This window comes from Bombyx mandarina, chromosome 22, assembly GCF_030267445.1.
Source record: "Bombyx mandarina strain Sakado chromosome 22, ASM3026744v2".
NCBI classification, from domain to species: domain Eukaryota; kingdom Metazoa; phylum Arthropoda; class Insecta; order Lepidoptera; family Bombycidae; genus Bombyx; species Bombyx mandarina.
In genome coordinates, this window is record NC_143228.1 from 1,064,095 (window position 1) to 1,088,195 (window position 24,101).

A 24,101-nucleotide genomic window follows, 5' to 3' on the forward strand; every position below is an offset into this window, starting at 1 on the left:
CTCTTGAATTTTCTCGAGTCAATTCCATTTTCTCAACGACTAAACAAGTTTGACAAAACCTCGTGATAAGACCGAGAATCTTTTTTTAAATAAATAAATGGTATTCGATTTTTAAAACCAAGGAGTTTTCAATTAAAAAGATTTTAATATGACGGGAACAGTGGAAATATTCCATTCCCGATACTTTTAGTGCAGCCTAGTATGCATACAATGTTTAATGTACATACTATAATGGTTTTTCTTTTTCTTAAACAGAGCGAAGCAGTTGCACTATTATTATTTTTTTATTAATTTATTTTCATTTTCAATCTCTTATTATTACTACTATTATTATACTAATATAATAATTAAAATCATATACACTTTGAGAAGGCGGCACGATATGGGAACCCTCTTGTCGTGGCCGCTGGAAATTACATACCCGATCCTGTAGACCGAATGGTAAATAGTCAACGTCGCCCAAAACACGTCATTACGGATCCTCCCGAACCAGTAACGGTGCTTATAGTGCCTAAAATTCAAATAAACTAACTAATAAAAAACCGCCCTCATCGAACCCGTCGTTTGCGACGAAGGGCTCGACGAGCGAATTAACCTACAGACACAGCCCACTGAGTTTCTCGCCGGATCTTCTCAGTGGGTCGCGTTTCCGATCCGGTGGTAGATTCTTCAAAACACTGTTCTTGCTAGGGCCAGTGTTAGCAACACTCCTGTTTGAGCCCCGTGAGCTCACCTACATGTTAGGGCGAAGCTGAAATAGCCTCTCAAGGCTAGCAGCATAGGTAGGAAAAATAATAATTAAATATACATTATCAAAAAAAGAATTAAAAAGGGAATTAAAAATATAATATTAGATACTTTTTTTTAAATCAATTATTGGAAGCTTTTTTACTAAAATGGTCATAAAAATACATACTACAACTATAGAGATTTTCAAGTCAACATCATATCAGCTTTCCCTGTTGAGATACAATTCGCAATATGTATCCGACTCAGATGACGGGACAACAGTGTCCCCGTCGTCCAATGTATTTTCATCGCTACCTACGATTAAATCGTAGTCTGATGACAGACACCTTGAGATAAACTACATATTTTATTATTTTCATTGCTTAGATTGATAGACTAGCTAACGGCTGGCGTACAATGGATACCGGATCCCATAGACATCTACAACGTAAACTACCCATCTTGAGATAAGAGTTCTAAATCTCAGTTTTAACAGTACAATGGCTGCCCTGAACTGAAACGCATTAGCGTTTCACGGACGAAATAGGCGGGGCGGTGGTACCTACCCGCGCAGACTCACTAGAGGTCCTACCACCAGTAATTACGCAAATTATAATTTTTTGCGAGTTTGATTTTTGTTACACAATGTTATTGAAGTCAAGAACATTTGTTAGGTACGTATTTCATGGTCTCTATACTCTGAAACCGAGTTATCGATAAAATACTCCTAGTGTTGTGAATACATACTTACGATACACAATGCCGGTGTGCTTAGTGCGAGTTTTTTAATGTTCTCGATAGCGTAAAAGTTAACTCAAATTAGTATGGGGTTGGAACGTTTGCCTGCGTTTGCCGCTAGGGGCGCTGTTCCAATTGCATTCAAATTTGAGTTAACTTTTACGCTATCGAGAACGTTAAATAACTCGCACTAGTCCCGCAGGTCACGTACGTGCGTCCTCCTCTATTACGCATCATCTGTTAATATTCAGGTCAACAAAAAAATCCTTATTTTCTTAGCACCAAAATAAAACAACCAGTCTGTTATTTAACAAAATATACTTCTTAATCAACAGATACTGTACACCATATCTCTATTAACAATGAGCATACTTTAACAATTTTCATCACATTACGTATTGTTTAATACGTGGATATATAAGAGTCGATAATTCACGAGCCAAGCGAACCGACAATATTTCATCTCTTCATTTCATAATTGAACTGAAAAGTTCTTTGGCGCCATTGTGATTTGAAATTCAACGAAAATAAAAAATGACACTAAAAAAATAAAAGCTATATTTGTAAAATACTTAATCCGCAAGAGAATTAAATAAAATACCACAAAAAGTTACACTTCTACGTGTGAATCATATAAGCTTTTTAACGAGTCCGGTGATTGATTTTTTTAATAGCATCATTCTGAACAGAACAAAAATAAAAAAATACATAATTCAATAATAGATTAAAAGTGATAATTATCAGAAATCGATATCGATATTTTTCGGGCGTGTCCCAACTCTAGGTTCTCTTAGTTCGAATGTTGCGTTAGTGCGGGCCATGAAGTTCTAGGGTTTTTATTTGTAACCAAAATAAAGATTACTATTATTTTCTTGTTTATGTATTTTAATTTGGAGATCTTAAAAGGTAGTGACTGTAATGTTATCTTTAATTTGTTTTATTATAACAAAGATCGGATTGTATATACAGTAGAATCCGTATATAACGACCTTCAAGGGACCGGCGAAACTATGTCGTATTAACCGGATGACGTACAAAACGGCAGGATTCTTAAGTACACATGTTAAATAGATATGTTTATCCAACTCATGGAGCATGTAAAATTTTGCATGTCTAACTGTATAGCGAAAAATTGCTTTCTCTTGTAGCAGAGGTACATTCACGGTTATTCCCCAGTCGCGCTGAAGCTTGAACCACTGTAACAATGCCTTATCCACCGATTCATGAGTAGAAGTCCTTACACGTTTGTATTTTAAAACATTGGCATTAAGCAGCGACTCGAACTTATCTTTATTCTTCTTTATTGTTAATATTGAAGAATGAGATACGCCAAACTCCTTTGCAAGGGCTGCATTTGATTCACCGGCTTCTAATCGGTGTACTAATGCACAATAATATATTCAACTGTAAAACAATTTCGCTTCATAGAACTCATTTTGTCGAGCTTTAAGAACTTGTCATAACAAGTGACAAGCACTAACTCACGCGCCAATAAACGGGGCGGGGTGAAGTTGGAGTGCCGAGGTATTGGTAGGTTATGTAAAAGAACATTGTGCGTCGTTTTAACCGGACGTATCATCTTAATATTCATAATTAAGGGTCGCTATAACCAGTTGGTCGCTTAAAACGGAGTCGCACTAAACGGTTATATTTTCTCAGTACCTAATTATGAAACCTAACTTGAGTAATCATTATCGTCGTTAAAAGCGGTTAGTCGTTATAAGCGAAGTCGTTGTAAATGAATTCTACTGTATTTTATCGAATATTTCTGTTTCGAAGCAAAACGTTTGTTAGTTACAAAGATTCCTTTACATCTTTATTATATTGTCGCTACAAAATAATAACTGTATGTGTTTAAAAAACTTCCATCAACAATAGTAACGCAAAATAATAAAATATAACACTAATAATATCGAGACAGATTACATCGAAAACAAAATAATCACATCAACAATTACAAAGTCGATTTAAAGATGCATTCACATTAACTAACTTTTATTTTATAACTACACGATAATCATATTTTTATAAATTCATGTTTTATGAATTCCAAGAAAAATGTTGTTTTATTAGTGAATTGTAGCACATTACAGTTAAACATCTCACGATTGATTTTTCGTTTAAATAAAATATGAAAAATCGACTATCGAACAAAAATATCCTCCCCACTCCAACAAAGGAGTTTGTCAACAATTTCACTATAAACTAATTTTGATTAGTAAATGGTAACAGTCTCCAGGTTGAAGTTTAAAAAGTTTTCTGATGATGAATGGGCGCACGATTTCACGAGCCACCTTGTACTGAGTGGTTTCACGAGCCCGTAACAACGCGAACGTCGTCAATTCTTGAGACGGTAGGCAGCGGCTTGGCTCTGCCCCTGGCATTGCTGAAGTCCATGGGCGACGGTAACCTTTCACCATTAGGTGGGCTGTGTGATCGTATGCCTACAAGGGCAATAAAAAAAAAAACATGAGGTCGCAGTGTCGGCGGCTGAGTTTCTTGATCACTTGGATAAGGGATGTTGGTTCTGTTTCTCCCAGAGCTTGTAGTACAGGGACGAGGGGTTGGCGACGAGCTGGTGGTGGGAGCCGCGCTCGCTGATGGCGCCGCGCTCCAGCACGAGGATCTCGTCGGCGTCGGCCACGGTGGAGAGGCGGTGCGCGATGCAGATCGACGTCTTCCCGACCGTCGCTGCCTTCAACGCTTGCAGGATCGCCTGGAAATTGTTCTTCTTTTAAGATTTACTAGCTGACCCGGCAGACTTCGTAGTGCCTCAATCGATAAATAAAAGACCTAAACTTTTGTATAAAATAAACTTAAAATAAAACAAAAGGAACCCGTCCGACGGGGGACACATCAATGGGAAAACAACATTGTTATTTTTATTTATTATTTTCATATTTATTTACCATTTAAACCTTCTCGAGACTTCCACAAATAATTCAAGATCAAAATTAGCCAAATCGGTCCAGCCGTTTCCGAATTTTAGCGAGACTAACGAACAGCAATTTATTTTTATATGTATAGATTTGTTGTTTCGTTGTAGGCTGCCCACAGCTTGTTGTTGCTACGTATTCTTATTTAAATATATTTATGTTTTTAAAAGTAGATGAAGTGAACAGCACTGATTTTCAGTCACCCTCGTTCCCCTTTGGTTTATTGTGGGATTCAATGCTAGGTACATGTACGTGTGTACAAACTTAAAGAGTGCTTTTACTGGTGGTAGGACCTCTTGTGAGTCCGCACGGGTAGGTACCACCGCCCCGCCTATTTCTGCCGTGAAGCAGTAATGCGTTTCGGTTTGAAGGGTGGGGCAGCCCTTGTAACTATACTGATATCTTAGAACTTATATCTCAAGGTGGGTGGCGCATTTACTTTGCAGATGTCTATGGGCTCCAGTAACCACTTAACACCAGGTGGGATGTGAGCTCGTCCGTCCATCTAAGCAATAAAATTATATATATTATTATTATTGTTCATAATTCCCTTCCCTTTCCCTTTCTCAGTTGAGTCTGTCGACAGAGCCGGTACAACTGTATGTAGGTACCGGCTTTTGGCTAAGTAATATACAGTAGCTATGAGTTTGCTACTTTTTATTTTTATTATTAATATTATTATATTTTTACTTTCTCAGCTTGCGCTTGTAGTATTTTAGTGTCCTTTACGGACTCGGTCAAATAAATGTCACGGTTTCTTGGGCTCGGCTAATTAGGTGTATTATTATTAGCAGTGGTCGGAGTAGGTAGATTGATTTTATATACTTGCGTCAAGATATTATAATATGGACATGCCATTTTATCCATAATGATTATTTCTTTTTAATAAAAAAAAATTTTTTTTAATCCTCACCAGATACTATTTCTATATTTATGAGATAAAGTAACAAAATGCCCTGTCTAAGTTTTGTCTCATACTGACAAGCGTCATTTCTAATTCAACAGAAAGGAACAAAATACGGTGTAACTATTCCAAGGTGTTTTTGTATAAAATAAAATACTGATTTCTTTCACCATTAGCTAGCACTGGTAGCGTAGATTAATATTATTAATACGTTTTTCACCTTAAGATTCATGCTAATTGCAAAATTCCGGCACAAATATCCCAATAAATATGAAGTTCCGGTATTTTGGAGGCATATCCACATTATCCTCTACGTTTGACGTCTACGACCTTAAATCATCTACCTACTCCGACCTCTAATTAATTATTATGAGTTAGCGGGCGTGGTGGAGGGGCGTGGTGGAGGGGCGCAGTGCTCACGTGCTCGGTGAGGGAGTCGAGGCTGGAGGTGGCCTCGTCGTGCAGCAGCAGCGGCGCGTCCTTGAGGATGGCGCGCGCGATGCCCACGCGCTGCTTCTCGCCCCCGGACAGCTTCAGGCCGCGCTCGCCGACCTCCGTCTCGTAGCCCTGGAACACAGCCGGGGCCCTCGATTCGTAAATCTAACTTAATCCTTGCATTTCTCAAGTTTGTTGTGAGGTTATTTACTATGGTTAATTATTTTTTTTAACTTAGTTGGGTAGAAGATTACCATTTAATCAATTTACTTATTGATACAATACACAATAACAATAATAGTAACAATAATAAATAAAAACACTAATATATAATATATCAGACTATATACATACACAATTACACACATAAATAACATAAACATATACATACACGTACATATATAATGAAATACATATAAGTAATACTATATCGATAGATAGTGCTCCTTTAATGCCTTCCTGAATACTTCAAATGAGGGTAAGTTTTTATTTATTTATTATTAACATAGAAGTAGAAAAACAATCATAATTTGCATCTGTGCTTGATCTAGGTGATAAAACCTGTATCTCAAGCAGCGGTGCTCCTCGTACAAAGAATACAACAGCTTTACTCCATGGTGTTGTCCTTTGGACATTCATCGGAGTGATCAATAAAACACTAAATATAATTACAGTACCCGGCGATAAATACTGCACATCGACTTTTGGAATAAGAAAATCGGCTAATTTCGGCTTCTTAGAGTGCTATCTCTGTCGCACGCCAAACATTAACAACTTAAACTAGCGTTTCAACAACAATTGACGTCACTTAAGTAGTAGCTACAATTACGAAATTAACAGATTGTTTCTTTCCAAAAGTCGATGTGCAATATTCATTGTCTGGTACTGTACATGTATAATCATGTCAGTCGAAGGTTGAATCGCTGCACGTTAACCACTAACTAACGTAAAAAGCTTATTACTAAAACTGCCTAGTGAGCTAAGCGTGGCGGGGTATCATTTCCCTACACGTTCATTTAATTGCAAATTTCATGAATCACTTGTTACTGCATTAAGAAAAAATGTGTGGTGATTTCCTTACTATAAAGAGAAGTTCCTTATTATAAAAATATTAATTTTAAGTTCTATTCGAGGTATAAAGAAAAGAATTATTCAGGTATACACTTTTGATTATGATTTTTTATTGATGAAAATAAAAAAAAAACCTTACACTGTGTGCATTACTAATAAAAATCTTACGTTACGGACGTTTTTCCCGGTTAGGGTACCCCTCCGATTCGTCCCATAAGGAACTTCGTTTCAAAAATTATTCAATGATATGTATTAAACAAACCAGTATTAATGCATTTTTTTAAAATTTCAATATTATAAACTTTAATGCTTACTTGTACTAAACTTAAAACTTATTCCAAAAAACCCTAACCTTGGGCCAGGTGAGCACCGCGTCGTGCAGCTCGGCGAGTCTGCTGGCGGCGTACACCTGCTCCCGGGACTTGCTCAGGTCTCCGTAGTGCAGGTTGTGGAATATCGTGTCGTGGAACAACACGCAGTCCTGGAACACAGATTTTCATTACCTACACTCACGAACTTCAAATATAAAGGGACTTTTTGGCGGAAACGCGAGAAGTGAAGTTGTGTGATTTGTTTTATTTTGTCTATTTAGTGTTTCTTCAGGTTTAAATGTGTAATAACGGTAGTTTATTAACTGTTTAATATCTGTGAAAGTGCACAAATGTGGGAAAATGAAACAAAGCCACCGGACGTAACTTCTCGGGATCCTCCAAAAAGTCCACTGAAAAAATCTCAGTAAAAGACCAACATTTTACTGAGATTATATTTCATTCCATATCATCTCATCTCATTTCATTTCATTTTATTTCATCCCAGCTGATTAATATCTGAAATTAATCATCTTCATTTCATTTCATTTCATTTTACTCCTTACTAGGCTGCACTAAAAGTACCGGGAATGGAATATTTCCACTGTTCCTGTCATATTAAAATCTTTTTAATTGAAAACTCCTTGGTTTTAAAAATCGAATACCATTTATTTATTTTAAAAAACATTCTCGGTCTTGTCACGAGGTTTTGTCAAACTTGTTTAGTCGTTGAGAAAATGGAATTGACTCGAGAAAATTCAAGAGCGATGATTTATTATGACTTTCGAAGTGGTTTAACACAAAAACAGTGTGTTGACCGGATGATTTCTGCATTTCGTGATGAAGCCCCATCCGAAACCACAATTTATCGCTGGTTTGCTGAGTTTCAACGTGGACGTGTCAAGCTCAGTGATGATCCCCGTCAAGGTCGTCCAAAAACTGCAGTCACCCAAGAAAACGTTGATGCTGTGCGTAAGCTGATTGAGGAAGATCGACATGTGACATACCGCGAAATTCAGGCAACTTTAGACATTGGCATGAGTCAAATACAAATAATCTTGCATGAACAACTAGGTGTAAAAAAGTTGTTTTCCCGATGGATACCGCATTCGCTCTGTGAAGAGCAAAAAGCGGCTCGCGTTACTTGGTGCGTTAGAACTCTCGAAAGATTCCACGCATGATCCTCAAATGCTGTATACAACATTGTATCAGGTGACGAATCTTGGATATACGCGTACGAACCCGAAACAAAAAACCAGTCACGAGTTTGGGTGTTCGAAAATGAGTTAAAGCCAACAAAAATTGTCGTTTCTGAACTCCGTAAAGAGAACTGCAACCGCCGCATCATCCTCCATCACGACAATGCGAGTTCTCACACCGCGCACAGAACCAAAGAGTTTTTAGAGCAAGAAAACATAGAATTATTAGACCATCCGCCGTACAGCCCCGACCTAAGCCCTAATGATTTCTATACTTTCCCTAAAATAAAGAATAAATTGCGTGGACAGAGATTTTCATCACCTCAAGAAGCTGTGGACGCCTACAAAACGGCCATTTTGGAGACCCCAACTTCCGAATGGAATGGTTGCTTCAATGATTGGTTCCATCGTATAGAAAAATGTGTCAAATTTCGCGGAGAATACTTCGAAAAGCAATAAATACATTTTTAAATAGTAATGTTGTGTCACTTCGTTAATTCCCGAAATTTTCAGTGCCGCCCTCGTATCATAATCTATATATATATATATATATATATATATATATATATATAAATGAATTTTATTGCTGTTCGTTAGTCTCGCTAAAACTCGAGAACGGCTGGACCGATTTGGCTAATTTTGGTCTTGAATGATTTGTGGAAGTCCAGAGAAGGTTTAAAAGGTAGATAAATATGAAAATGCTCGGAATTAATTAAAACTAATAATTTTGTTTTCCCTTTGATGTGTCCTCTGTCGGACGGATTCCTTGTTTGTTTTAAATTTATTTTATAGAAAAGTTTAGGTCTTTTATTCATATATTGAGGCATTACGAAGTCTGCCGGGTCAGCTAGTTTTTCATAAAAATAAGAATGTAAATTAAAATAAGACATGACTTAAAGGTCTTAGTTGCCAGGTCATAAAATCCCTTTAAAAAAATCAAATATAAAGGGTCGTTTGTATTGTCGCATCATTGACCCCGGCTTTATCCCCTTACTTGTTGCTTACGTTATCGGATTTGAAATTAAAAGTTGGTTGTGATCTGTTAGTAGTGAGAAGGCCGAACTCTTTTAAAAAAAGGATTTATTCGACACTACACAATATTTATATAACTAATTATAATAAAAGAATTTGGATATAGGGAGGAAAATTGGTAAACGTTTCACTGGTGGTAGGACCTCTTGAGTCCGCGCGGGTAGGTACCACCACCTCGCCTATTTCTGCCGTAAAGCAGTAATGCGTTTCGGCTTGAAAGGTAGGAGAGCCGTTGTAACTATACTTGAGACCTTAAACTTATGTCTCAAGGTGGGTGGCGTATTTACGCTGTAGATGTCTGTGGGTTTCAGTAACTACTTAACACCAGGTGGGGTGTGAGCTCGTCCACCCATCTAAACAATAAAAAAAAAAACTTCAATGAATATTTGACCCCAACTGAGACTGTAATGTTCTCATGAAATCACTGGGATCATTGAGAGGGCTTACGATGAGTAAGGTGTTTGGTAAGCATTGGTCTATACAGGCCAGGGATATAACAGTTCGACGCAGAAACATGTTTGGCTCACCTGCGGAACGACTGCGATGGCCTTCCTCAAGCTAACCAGGTCCACGTCCCGGATGTTCTGTCCGTTGATGAATATGTTCCCGGACTGCGGTTCGAAGAATCGGTACAACAGTCGGACCATTGTGGATTTTCTGTCGACAATATTTTAATGAGTTTTATTTGGTGGCCATTCTTTTTTTATTTATTTCTTAGGTTTGTGGATGAGCTCACGGCTTAGTTGGTGTTAAATGGTTAACTGGAGCCTATAGACATCTACGACGTAAATGCACCACCCACCTTGAGATATAAGTTCTAAGATATCAGTATAGTTACAAGGGCTGCCCCACCCTTCAAACCGAAACGCATTACTACTTCACGGTAGAAATAGTCGGGGTGGTGATACCTACCCGCGCGAACTCACAAGAGGTCCTACCCCCAGTAAATACACAAATTATAAGTTTGCGGGTTTGATTTTTATTACACGATGTTATTCCTTCACCGTGGAAGTCAATCGTGAACATTGTTAAGTACGTATTTCATTAAAAAACTGGTACCCGCCTGCGGGATTCGAACACCGTTGCATCACTGCATACGAATGCACCGGACGTCTTATCCGTTAGGCCACGACGACTTCAGATGCGACAAGCGGTTCGAGTAGTAGAGCGTGCGGCCCCTCACTGCACAGCAAGTTACTGGTAACCATGTGTCTATCTCAGGTGTTCAATTTTTTATCTTATTTCAGTCGTGCAGACTGAAGCCGTGTAGTGTTAGTATCGAGTGTGTGGACTCACCCGGAGCCCGAGCCGCCCACGATGCCGATCTTGGCGCCGGCCGGGATCGAGAAGCTGAGGTTGTTGAATATCGGCTTCCCGTTCACGTACTTGAAGTTCACGTCTCTGAACTCTATCGTGGCCGTCCTACTGTCCACGACCAGCGGCGGAGCTTTCTGTATCTCCTGGAACAATTCATGGCGGGATTAGTTGCCGGGGACGGAGAGGGGGTTGGGGGAGTGGATACAGGAGCACTTTTAAAAAAATGAAACTGTGACTGGCACTGAGTTTATTTTATAATATAAATAGTACAAACGATGTGTGTTTCCGCTACTCAAGCCAAATCTTTTCTGCCGCGCTTTTAATAATATATCGTCTTTATATAGAGACGACGCATTTAAGAATGCTTTATTAACGCTGGGGAATCCATTTACGGATACCCGGTCGAGGGGGGGTAACGGACCGGGTTATGTCGGACTCCGGCGCCTCCTGAGAGGAAGAAGGAGAGAAGACAAGGGCCGAGGTCCCTCACCTCCCCCAATTTCTCACAGGAGACTACGCCTTGAAAAAGGCGCGCGAAGCACTTGCCCCGCAGAACGACTACCGACTAAACCCCATCGAGCTCCAGCACACCGACTACACGAAACTTACGGTACCGCGATGCGCGCCGAAAGTCTCGCCTTAGGCGGTACCCGTACTAATGTTAAGACGGATTTCATCCCCGGGAAATTCCCGTAGAACCTCGTCTCGGAAGACACACCGTGAGCGGCGCACAGGAGCCACCTTGCACCGCTTCACCACTGGACCAACAGTCGAGTGTCCCTACGAGGGCTGAGCGGCGGCCTCTCGCACGCGCCGTCGACCCCGCCTTCTGCGCTGAGGAGCCGAAGAGGGATTCCATTCCCTTTCGCGCTCCTCAGCCTCACGAAGCGCCATGACCAAGTCACAGAACCCAGCCATGACCTCCCACGAACTCCGGTCCTCTACCATACGGGCGACGATAGCCTTCAAAGAGAGGTCCTGCCCCAACACCGCGACGAGGTTTCGCCGCGGGTGCTCCCACCGTGGGCACGCTTCTAGCGCGTGCTGAGCGTCATCGTTCGGGTGCCCGCACTGGTGGCAGCCCGGATGTGGCTCCCTTCCGCAGACTCTCCACAGATACCTCCCGAAGCATCCATGCCACGAAAGGACCTGGGTGAGGTGAAAGGAGAGCTCACCGTGTCGCCGGTCTGACCATGCCTCCAGCACAGGCACCAGTGCCTCGAGCGTGCGCTGACGAGTGGCTGAAGTTCGGCCGAGCTCTCTCCATTTGGCATACGCCAGACCACGCGCAGCACGCCTCCATCGATCGACAACCGACGGGCCGGGTGTCTGTTCCCGAGTCGAGGACTGTGTTCTCCGTCGGTATGTCGCGGCCAAGATTTCGGCCTCGAGGTCCCACGGTAAGGATCCGGCGAGGGCACAGGCCACATTCTGAGAAAAATACTTTAGTCTGCATTATTATTTAAATTACGTTATTATTTATATGGCGTTATTATTTATACTAGAAGTCCCGCAGTAGTAGAAATTTAACTATAATTAATTGGAATTGTAAATTTGTACACTATTATGATTGTATTTTTAACGCCAAGACTACACTATAGAAAAATATTAATAAAAATAAACAATATTTAATCTATTCTCAATTTGACCAGACTATAAGCAATAAAAAGTTTGAAAAAAAACCAAGAGTATATGTGTGCCAGTATACATGGTAGTGTGTGTAATGTTTTTTTTATTGATTTAATGTATTTTTAATGCATAATTTAAAAAAATATTAACATTCTGCAGTCCTTCTCTGTATTCTCTATAAGTGTGGGAAATTTTATACTCCTCCGTCCGCGCAATTTTCGTAAAAAGGGATACAAAGTTTTTGCTTCACGTATTAATATATAGATAGCGTTATTATTGGGGCGCGACGCACCTTGATCCGGGACTGCACGGTCATGAGCGTGAACATGGTCTGCATGTCCACGAGCGCCTGGCGCACCTCCCGGTACACGGAGCCCAGGAAGCCGAGCGGGATGGACAGCTGGAACAGGAGACCGTTCACCATCACCAAGTCGCCCACCGTCATGCTACCTGCGGCGCGGTGCAACACACGGCGTTATTGCTACTTTTTAATTACAGAGCACAATGCGACTCAGTGCCGGCACGCAATGCCGAATTATGCTGAAGCTTAATTGGGACGTGAATTAGTTTTCAAATGCATGAACAGAGTGCGCTAAGTGCGGCAGGGGGTGCGGCGGGGGTGCGGAGGGGGTGTTGGGGCGGGGGTGCGGAGGGGGTGTTGGGGCGGGGGGTGCGGAGGGGGATGTTGGGGCGGGGGTTGCGGCGACGTACCGGCGGCTATCTCCCGCGCGGCGAGCAGCATGACGAGGCTGAGTCCGGCGCTGAAGATGGCGTGCTGTCCGAAGTTGAGCGCGGCGAGGCTCCACGCCGTCTTGAGGGACGCGCTCTCGTACTGGCGCAGGCTGGCGTCGTACTTCTCGAGCTCGTGGCGCTCATTGTTGAAGTACTGTGACGTACACAAAACCGTTATCTTTGTTTATAAATAATTGCTTAGATGCGTGGACGAGCTCACAGCCCACCTGCTGTTAAGTGCTTACTGGAGCCCACAGACATATACGACGTAAATGCCGCCACCCACTTTGAGATATAAGTTCTTAGGTCCCAAGTATAGTTACAACGGCTGCCCCACCCTTCAAACTGAAACGTATTACTGGTTGACGGCAGAAATAGGCGGACTCACAAAAGGTCCTACAACCAGTAAGTTTTATGGTCGAATTTCTATAGCTTTTGCGAACATTAGTTTTAACAAAATACCACTAAGCTAATTGCTCCACTGCGTTCCTCCACAGTGCGTTTCCAAATATTTTTTTTGCCACATCATCCGGCTTTGGGATGGGCTCCCTTCCACGGTGTTTCCCGAGCGCTATAACATGTCCTTCAAACGCGGCTTGTGGAGAGTAGGGCTGGGCAGTGCTGAGGTCCACGGGCCGCGTGCAGGGCAGTCACCTTGACGGTCTCGTAGTTGATGAGCGAGTCGATGGCGGTGTTGCCGGCCTGGTTCTCTGCGCGGTTCATGCGCACGCGGAACTGCGTCCTCCACTGCGTGATGGCGAGCGTGAAGGCGGCGTACACGCCCACGCAGCCGACCGCCAGCCCTGCGCGCGCACACACACACGTCACAGCTAATCTAACGTATATTACTACTAGCTTTTGCCCGCGACTTCGTCCGCGTCGAATACTTTGCATTTTTTTTTCTACCTAAGCTGATCGGCGTCGCCTTAACTAGTAGGTGAGCTCACGGGGCTCTAACCTGATGACGTTACTAACACGAACCCTAGCAAGAGCCGTGCTTCGCAAAATCTACCACCGGATCGGAAACGCGACCCATTCAGAAGATCCGGCGAGAAACTCAGTGGACTGTGTCTGAGGGTATAGTTTACAAATAATGCTATGTTTTAGAACAAATTTGGTTAGCATAAAAAATCTTATAGTGAGCCAATCTTAACATATAGACATATGCTATCGCGGACTTTTTTCTAGATCTAATCTTTTAAAGAGGAGCAATTCTGTCATACATTATTTTAGCGAAACTTTAACCGTTTCTGCAGCGCACGCAGCGGAAGCTCTCAAAAGGAAAAAAAACCTCAATTTTGAAACATTATTTAGTGTGATGTTATATAGCCTATAACCTTCCTCGATAAATGGGCTATCTAACACTGAAAGAATTTTTGAAATCGGACCAGTAGTTCCTGATATTAGTGCGTTCAAACAAACTCTTCAGCTTTATAATATTAGTGTCTCTAACGTATATTACTATTGAATTGCTCTGGTTAGTTTTTCTCCACACCGGAACTGCAGTAAAATACAATCTATAGATATACTTTAGATTCATTTTTGGCCTTCACAAATGAACTACGATATGATCTTAATAGTGAACAGTCACTGTAGCTCGTGGAGATCAGCAATGCTGGTGCAGTGAGAGGTCCGTTTAAAATTGTTTATATCAATAAAAATGAGTTTAGAAAAACTAACAAAATACGATTTTATAAAAAATCCAACTTAAAAATAGAAAATAAAATTTAATAAATTTTAATTAAAAAGCGTGGAGTGCATGGTATAGGTAGTTATAAATATTTTATGAACAGATATGAGTAGAAGGGTTGGTTATTTTGATAATATCCTGAAGAACACCCCACGTTTTTTTACAATAATGTATTTTTTTCTTACACTATTTTTAATTCAAATTTATTAAAATTTATTTTCTATTTTTTAGTTGGATTTTCTATAAAAGCGTACTATGTTCGTTTTTTTAAGCTATTATTTATTTTTCATTTTTTAGTATAATTTCAAATTTTTCAATTTTTTTTTTTAATATTGAAACATTACATTGACAATAATAATTATTGTCATCGGTCCTTAATAAGTATACCAAATTTCGAGTTAATCCGACGTTTTGAAGGGGGTCAAAATCATGTTCAAAGATTCCATTACATACTAACATACATACGTCTGAAGCTAATAAAAGCGTATTAAAAATGAGTACACCATTTTATCAATGACGCACGGTAAAAAGTTCAGCGGGTCATCTAATTTATTGTTTACCGATAAAGTACATGACGTACCCGCAAAAGCAAGTCCTCCCTTGACTCCCAGTATAGTAGACACCAACGTGAGCTCGAATATGGTCGGTACAACGTTGAAAATCATGGCCGAAAGGACAAAGTTTATGGCCCTCGACCCTCTGTCTATTGTCTGGAACACAAACACAAATTCCTTGTTAGATTGGAGACAAAGATTTGCAGCTGATACGGGACACCAGTGATTCTTGCAGTGTGGGTCACAGTGACTCCACGACTAATAAGGATCCTGCAGTCACATGAGCTGGACTTAACGTGATTCAGTCTACAAACAACTCTCGTCAGAAGGAGCAACCCTTCTATGCACTGTGTATTTTTTTAAAGGATTTTATGACCTGGTAACTAAGACCATTAAGTCATGTCTTATTTTAAGTCATATTCTTAATTTTATGAAAAATGATAATATGAAATGAAATGAAGATGATTCCAGCTGTGTGACTGCATAGGCAGTTGTTGCCCTACTTTGCTCTCACCCAGCACAGCACAATCGATATGTGTATAATAATATGAATAAATTCGCAGGGTCGCCATATTGTTAAAATTTAAATCTATAATATTGAAAATATATTTTATTTTATTTTTATTATTTATTAATACTTTATTTCAGTTTTTAAATAAAAACCATAATATTTTATTAGTAAGATTTACTTATAATCTATGTTAGTAACTTAAAAACCTAACACATAATCATCAGACATACATTATATATCATTACAATTTTTTCCTCCCAAGTGCAAAGGCTATTAATGAGCAGTCCTCGATATGATATGATGTGCAGAAGACTGTTTTTAGAGCAATCATTTTTTAAATTAAGTATTTTTAATTAATATTTTCAGATAAATGAATGAAATACAACAATAACCTTGGACAGGGCCCCGGTCTGCCTGCCGAGATGGAAGCCGAGGTCCAGGTTGTGCAGATGCGTGAAGACGTTGCAGGCGAGGCGGCGGATGGAGTGCTGGGCGACGCGCGCGAACACGGCGTTGCGCAGCTCGTTGAAGCCGGCCGCCGTGGCGCGCGCCAGCCCGTCTGCAAATCCATTCAACGAACATCTAGGAGTAGCTAAACGAAACGCAGCACGATTCCAGAGACGTGACAGAACTCGGCTGGTGGTAGGACCTCTTGAGAGTCCGCATGGGTAGGTACCACCATCCTGGCATTTAAGCAATAAAAAAATAAAATAAAAAAAAGATGGCAACACGATTGCGGTATCATCGGAACTCAGCTAGCTTCGTGTTGCACCAGAGCCTAGCCGATGGAGGCGCGTAGACACCATCACACTTACCAACCAGCCTTCTTGAAGGGCGGTGCCTCCGTCCTAAGAACTGTCATTCGTTTTCGTTTGCTAACGTCAAGAGAAGATTTTTAAATTATTCAAAGACAACAAACGTGATTGGTGTACTCAATATTTCTCTTAACTCAATCACCCTATTCGCCCCTATGATATCTTACGATGGTGTTAATAATTGTGTCTTCTCCAACAAACATGTTTTTATAATTTTGTATAAGCCGCTCACTGAAGGGTGTGACGTCGAAATCTAAATTGTATTATGTAATAGTTGTCCATGGTTGAAACTGGGAACGCTTCACTGTTTTATGACAAAAATAGACAGGATAGGGATAAAATTATTTCTAAATAGTTCTTCATGTTCAATCTAATTTTAATCAATCAAAATCAAAAAATCATCTATTATACTTACATCCTACCAATAAGCTGAAAGCTGTTGTTCCTAGCGCCTGCGGCACAGTGGCCATGCCGAGCAGCGCGTCTCCGGCCGGTGTCGTCGCCACTTGGTTCACTTCATCCACAGCATATTTAAAAAGGAATGGCACCGTCACATTCATCACTTTCGCACCAAACAGGAGTGACAGGGACAGTGTTACACGATTCCGGATTGCTTGGTTATCCTGTAACATTTTTAATAATCTGTGTATTGAAATCGCCCTACTCCATGGACCTAAGCCAAATAACAAATTTCATATTCATTAGAATTAGGAAAAAAACTACCAAGTGTAACACACGTTTTCAGGCCATAAGTGAAATCAATTTCATCATTAAAACTGTTACAGTTTGATCTGTATAAAATGTGTCTACGACTCACCAAAACCAAAGAAAATGTAAATAAAAGATATATTGCAAAGTACTGCAGGAAATAGCGATTGATATCATATCAGTTGGAATATTCAGAATTGAAAGCACAACTGTTATATTCGTTAACTATTTTAAAAAATGCAGTGAGTGATAATATTCCAAAATGTGTTAAAATTGTGAACATACAAAATGCAAGTAAGCACTTACACATTTTTTTTTAATTTCAACTCAACTAATCTAACATACAGTAGTGACAAATCACAGTCAGGTGAGCAATTTACTACTTACTAAAGCTACGAAAATAATAATACTGAGAAGTTTTTAGACCTTATTTCAATAAAGTACACTACAAAACGCTCGGGAAATATCAGCAGTTAATAATATTGCAGTCATTGTGTTAATCTCACAACTTTAAAATTATACAAACTGTTCTCACCTTAGGCCATACATACTCCATCAAGCCCCTGAACATGTCCACAGTGGAAACAGGTTTCGTATCACCCAGGCTTATATCTTCACGGGACAAAACAGATGCACCTGGGTGAAAACAGTCTCTTTTTTGGACCCCTAAGGAGTAAAAGGAGTGTTTCAGGATATATTCAAGGATAGGTTGTCACCAATTCTGATTTCAGAAGAACATTTCTCGTTTTACTTATATATTTTATTTACATTTAAGATTGAGCATGCAAATATTGGTGTCAATTTAAGTAAAAAATTGTAGGCAATTTAAATTTCTAATATAGATTTTTTCTCATTTTGTCTTTTTAAATAGGAACAAAAAAACAAAATTTAATTTGAGCTTCAAAATGAGCAACAATTGTGCATGTTTGTATGTTCGTCATTTATTTTTTGATTTATTTAATCAGTGACTTTCATTTGCTATATTGTGATTTATAATACATTGGAGTGAGTATCAAAACTAATATGTATTATACATTACATTATTTACATGCATATATACTCATTTACAAATCTAGATTACAGTAATGTGAAATTACAAGTGACAACCAATAACAGGCAACATAAAGGACAGGCAAGCGGAAGCTGACTACAGGAATAATGTGGGAAAGGAGACTGCATTCCAACCAAGTAATTAGTAATAAACACAAAGTAGTAAATAAAAGTGTCATTTTTGGTTTTTTTTTGTAGCAAACTTTATATCTAACTAGAGACCCACCCTCACTTCGCTTCGGAAACATTAAATTTTATTATTAATAGGTAGCTGAGTCACGCAATGTTACCCGCGGTTATTGTCGTAACGCAAAATGACGCCGCGGGGCGAAGCTAGCCTAAAAAAGTAGCCTAAGTTACTCCTTATATCATCAGCTACCTATCAGTGAAGGTCTCGTCAAAATTGGTCCAGCCGTTTCAGAGATTAGCCCGAACAGACAGACAGACAAAAATTGTAAAAAATGTTATTTTGGTGTATGTACCATATGCATGTAGTAAAAAGCACTTATTACAATATTACAAACAGACACTCCAATTTTATTTATATGTATAGATTATAAAAACCTGGTAATATTACAATATAAGAGGAAAGAAAAATCTTTGAATCTCTTTGGAATAAAAATAAATGAAGTATTATAATAAGTATATATATATTTAAGTTGATATAAGCTATCATAAAGGAACAGAGATAACAAAGCTATAAAACAACATCACAAAACAAACAGTATGTAAGATATAGGTAAAATGTAAGATACATTCTGTAATTAATAAATACAAATTCAAATTATGTATCTCACTTTTCTACCAAATTTAAAAAAATTTAAATTCCTTTTAATTGTTAAATTAAACTTCAATAAAGACCCCTCATTAATTTGCTTCGTTTCATGGCCATTTTATCACAGTTGCGGTCTTCAATACTATTGAATCAATTTACGGTTTTCGGAATATAAAACATTTTGAATGCCATGACGAATTTAAACAAACATCGTTTACAAGGTCAGGTTCCAGACTTATGTAATGCAACTAAATTAACGAATAATACGAGCATAAAACAAATTATCTAAAAAGAATAGACTGCTCAGGATCTGAATTTTGTATTTTACATAAAGCTCATCACTCACCAACGGGTATTTTCCCAGTCTTTGGTTTGTTTGCCAACACTGCCGCCAAAACATTTTTGGCGGAATCCTGACCCCCCTGATTGTTCGGGCTTGGCGACGAATAAAACTAAAAGCACAAAAAATACACTTAGTACATGAAACAATAATGATAAAAAACTATACTATAAAATTATTTATTATACAAATTTTTGAAAACTTACTCTGAGATAGCTCGTAACAGCACATTGCTTACATACTATGTTTAATTGCGGTTTATTTAATATTATAGAATGGTTACTAGTAACAGATCTAACTAATTTAACATGTGTTCGGAATACTTTTTGAATTCTTTTATTTATTAATAGTGCGACCGCCATGGCGGAACTTCCTAAGTTGACAAATGACAGCGCATAGATAATACGTTTAGTACATGTAGGTAGGTACCGTAAAATGGGGCGATTAGGGAAAAAACCAGGAACATCTTTCGACGCTCAATATTAATCTTTTTATCGTTGCAAAATCTTCTATTTTTTGTACTGTAATAGTAGAACGTTGAAAGTTCACAAAACAACTCTGAATATGCATGAAAATAGCTGCTAACTTATAAAAAATTGCATTTCAAATTGACTTCTTGTGGTGGTAATTATTTTAGTATTAAAAACGTTGATTTCTTTTATTTATCTGATAATAATAGAAGACGACTGTGATTTATAAACGTTATTTAGTGTTTGAACCATCATATATATTAAAGGTAAGTCTCAGTTGTTATTGATTTTAATGTTTTTGATAAAATAAGAATACATGTAAAAATCTGTTGTTTTTGGGGATATTGGGGACGTGTCAGGTACAAATAACAACGAAAAAGGGGTCAATTGGGATGAAAATAAGTAAAATAGAAACGAACTAAGTATAAATAGGTACAGGTTTGTAGGGTTATCTATGTAGTTAAAACAATATTTTTTTAATTTGTTGGTAAGCATCTGGTTTATTCATGATGTTTTTGTCTAGAACTTTTATTCAAAATTATCAATGCAGTGTTATTTTATTGTTTGGCAAATATTTATATTATCAGTTACATGTTGTTTTCCATTTTTCGATATGCCTCGCGTGTACGTATCAAAGAGTGCAAATCCTTAAGATATGATCTCTTAATATTAAAAACAGTAATAGAAGCTATGAAATTAGGAATAAGTCTTTAGTTGAAATACCTAAGCAATTTACCATAAGTAACTCGGTTTTGCACAGACATGTAACAAGAAGGACGAAATCTCAAGGTGGACATGTGTAAGTAATACATAATAAAATAGGTTAATATTCGTTCAGCGTGGGGGTATCCACCTGATTAATTCATGGAATAACGGATAGACCTAATCTCTTAACCCAGATAAAAATATCAGCCCCTAAGTACTGTACAGCCGGACCTCGGTTCGTAAACTGTGGAAAACATCTGTCAAGGCTTTAATGAGCAAGAATTCCACATGACCACGACTGCTCTGCCAAGAGCAACCGATTATGATGATGAAGTAATACTGAATATTCGGCAAGCTGCGAGGCCGAACCGCCGGATATTCGGCCCTTTCGGAAATACTCGTGTGCGTTCGGGTGTTGTCGCACGTGAGCGGAGATCGCGACGACTCGGTACGACGACGATTTGGTATTCATTCACCACAATTTTCCACTTGTTATTTCACTTTTAACGTGCGATTATAAAAATAAAACTTGTCCATAACCTATTGTGGTATTATTTGCCTTTTGTATAATCATGAGATTTTCTTAAATTTCACTATAAGAAATCCGGCCGGGTACTGATTTACTATTCGGTATCCGACCGGATAGTGAAAACATAGCCGGATACCAGATATCAGATTCATCTCTATTAATTATAGTATTAATAGGTAAGCCAGCTCATGGTTTACCTGGTATTTAAGTGGTTGCCCATGAACCCATAGGGAAATAATTGCATAATGAGATCAAATCACAGTTATCTGGACCCAAACTAGGATTATTTGGACTAAGAACCAGACGCGGATATACATACTTATATAGTTTAAATACATAGATAATAAACACTCAGACAAAAGGCAAACAAAATACTTCATTATTTGTAAGTCGTCGTGGCCTAAAGAATAAAGCGTCCGGTGCATTCGTATGTAGCGATGCACCGGTGTTCGAATCCCGCAGGCGTCTACCCGATGATATGTAGGCGAAGTAAAATGTCCCTTAGAAATAAGGTGACACTCTACAAAACTTGCATACGCCCCGTCATGACCTATGCAAGTGTAGTGTTCGCTCACGCGGCCCGCATACACTTAAAATCCTTTCAAATCATTCAATCCCGTTTTTGCAGGATAGCCGTCGGAGCCCCGTGGTTCGTCAGGAATGTCGACCTCCATGACGACCTGGACTTAGAGTCCATCAGTAAGTATCTGCAGTCGGCGTCCATGCGCCACTTCGATAAAGCGGCACGACACGAGAACCCTCTCATCGTGGCCGCCGGTAACTACATTCCCGATCCTGCGGACAGAATGGAAAGCAGTCGACGTCGCCCAAAACACGTCATCTCGGATCCTCCCGATCCACTAACGGTGCTTTTAGGTACTTCAAGCACCGGTCACCGTTCTCGTCGAACCCGTCGCTTGCGACGAAGGGCTCGACGAGTAAATTAACTCTCAGACACAGCCCACTGAGTTTCTCGCCGGATCTTCTCAGTGGGTCGCGTTTCCGATCCGGTGGTAGATTCTGCGAAGCACGACTCTTGCTAGGGTTCGTGTTAGCAACATCGTCAGGTTTGAGCCCCGCGAGCTCACCTACTAAAGTTAGGGTTACGCTGACATAGCCGCTAGGGCTATCAGCTTAGGTAGGGAAAAAAAAAGAAAAAAAAAAGCCGCAGGCGGGTACCCATTTTTCTAATGAAATACGTACTCAACAAATGTTCACGATTGACTTCCACGGTGAAGGAATAACATCGTGTAATAAAAATCAAACCCGCAAAATTATAATTTGCGTAATCACTGGTGGTAGGACCTCTTGGGAGTTCGCACGGGTAGGTACCACCACCTCGCCTATTTCGGCCGTGAAGCAGTAATGCGTTTCGGTTCGAAGGGTGGGGTAGCCGTTGTAACTATACTGAGACCTTAGAACTTATATCTCAAGATGGGTGACGCATTTACGTTGTAGATGTCTATGGGCTCCAGTAACCACTTAACAACAGGTGGGCTGTGAGCTCGTCCATCCATCTAAGCAATAAAAAATATTTAAAATAATAATATTTGCCAAATACAGGAGTCAATTCCACAACCCTTGGTATGCCAGTCAGGGGCAGCCCAGAGTTTCTCGCCATTTGAATTCAACCCATGAGATGTTATATTAGACCGGGGTCGATAATTTTTATAACCAAAAAAAATAGTAGTAGAATGAAACCCATTAGAAAAGGAGGGGAATATTATAAAAATAAAAGGAAAAATAATTTACGGGCGATCTGAGGTCGGGAAGGGGATGGGGGTTTTAAGGGTAAAAAACAGTTTTTCTCGATTTCCGGCAAAACTAAAAGTCCTATGGACAAAGCACATGGCAAAGTTGTAAGTAATAAAAAGATCTAAAACTTTTGTATTTACACTTTTTTCACATAACCTCAAAACTTATGCGAAAAATTAAAAAAACCAAGTTTTTTGTTTTTATCTTTTAAAAAAAAAAACTTTTTTCTCGAAATTATGATGGTGAAAACTTACCTTTTTATGTCCCAAATACGCTGTAATTTATTTGATTAGAAATATTTAGTTTTTCACCTTATTTTGAATTAATATCGAAAAAGCACCCTAATTTTCAATCGAAAATTCACCCGTCAAAATATCAGCTTTTCTCAAAAAGTTGGTATGTTTTCTGTTCGTTGAAATCTCTACTTTCCGATGGTGAAAAAAAATTTGTTACTATGGTAAATCTTCTCAGAAAATGCAAAAAATCGAAAAAGACTCGAATTCGAATTTTTTTTTTAATTATTATACGCCATTAATAATTTTAAAATTTACACTTTAATTACTCGAAAAACATAAGATTACATGTTACATTGATTAAAAAAAAATGCAAATCAAAATATACTACTATAATTAACAAACAAATAAGTTAATAAAATAAATATTTAAGATGATTTAGATTTAATAATTTAGAGATTATAAATAAGACATCTACAATATATTATTTTATTTTTATATATTATTATTAAATTATAATTACCATAGTAAGATATATATATTTTTTTCACCATCGGAAAGTAGAGATTTCAACGAACAGAAAACATACCAACTTTTTGAGAAAAGCTGATATTTTGACGGGTGAATTTTCCATTGAAAATTAGGGTGCTTTTTCGACATTAATTCAAAATAAGGTCAAAAAATAAATATTTCTAATCAAATAAATTACAGCGTATTTGGGACATAAAAAGGTAAGTTTTCACCATCATAATTGCGTGAAAAAACAATTTTTTTGAAAAATATAAAAATAAAAAACCAAAAACTTGTTTTTTTTTTTAATTTTTCCCCTAAATTTTGAGGCTATGTGAAAAAAGTGTAAATACAAAAGTTTTAGATCTTTTTATTACCTACAACTTTGCCATTTTACTTTTTTCCGTAGGACTTTTAGTTTTACCG

General features: G+C 38.7%; 1 protein-coding gene across 4 annotated transcripts; it reads right to left on the minus strand.

The window, feature by feature from the left end:
* Positions 1-1,768: 1,768 nt before the first annotated feature.
* Positions 1,769-19,877, minus strand: ABCB7 (ATP binding cassette subfamily B member 7). 4 transcript variants are annotated; one of them, XM_089736714.1, is made up of 14 exons: positions 19,680-19,877; positions 19,480-19,585; positions 17,844-17,944; positions 17,016-17,223; positions 16,178-16,344; positions 15,301-15,430; positions 13,685-13,833; positions 13,010-13,184; positions 12,591-12,748; positions 10,649-10,812; positions 9,880-10,009; positions 7,166-7,294; positions 5,728-5,874; positions 1,769-4,183 (listed from the first exon to the last, which is right to left on the minus strand). In XM_089736714.1, exons 1-14 carry the CDS (start codon positions 19,833-19,835, stop codon positions 3,971-3,973), a joined length of 2,133 nt encoding a protein of 710 aa, XP_089592840.1. In that variant the 5' UTR covers positions 19,836-19,877; the 3' UTR covers positions 1,769-3,970. The 4 variants fall into 4 exon arrangements, with proteins under 4 accessions (XP_089592840.1, XP_089592839.1, XP_089592842.1 ...); XM_089736713.1 differs by having other exon boundaries at positions 12,591-12,744; positions 13,006-13,184; positions 17,844-17,974; XM_089736716.1 differs by having other exon boundaries at positions 17,844-17,920; positions 19,680-19,876.
* Between the last annotated feature and the right edge of the window lie 4,224 nt (positions 19,878-24,101).

What these genes read in the sequence shown, in the direction of transcription:
- ABCB7 (XM_089736713.1), bottom strand. Translation starts at nt 19,835, where the DNA reads ATGGCGGTCGCACTATTAATAAATAAAAGAATTCAAAAAGTATTCCGA. An exon ending in CTGTTACGAGCTATCTCAGA is followed by an intron (nt 19,586 to 19,679) that starts GTAAGTTTTCAA and finishes TTGTGCTTTTAG; the next exon opens with TTTTATTCGTCGCCAAGCCC. An exon ending in GACTGGGAAAATACCCGTTG is followed by an intron (nt 17,975 to 19,479) that starts GTGAGTGATGAG and finishes TTTACTCCTTAG; the next exon opens with GGGTCCAAAAAAGAGACTGT.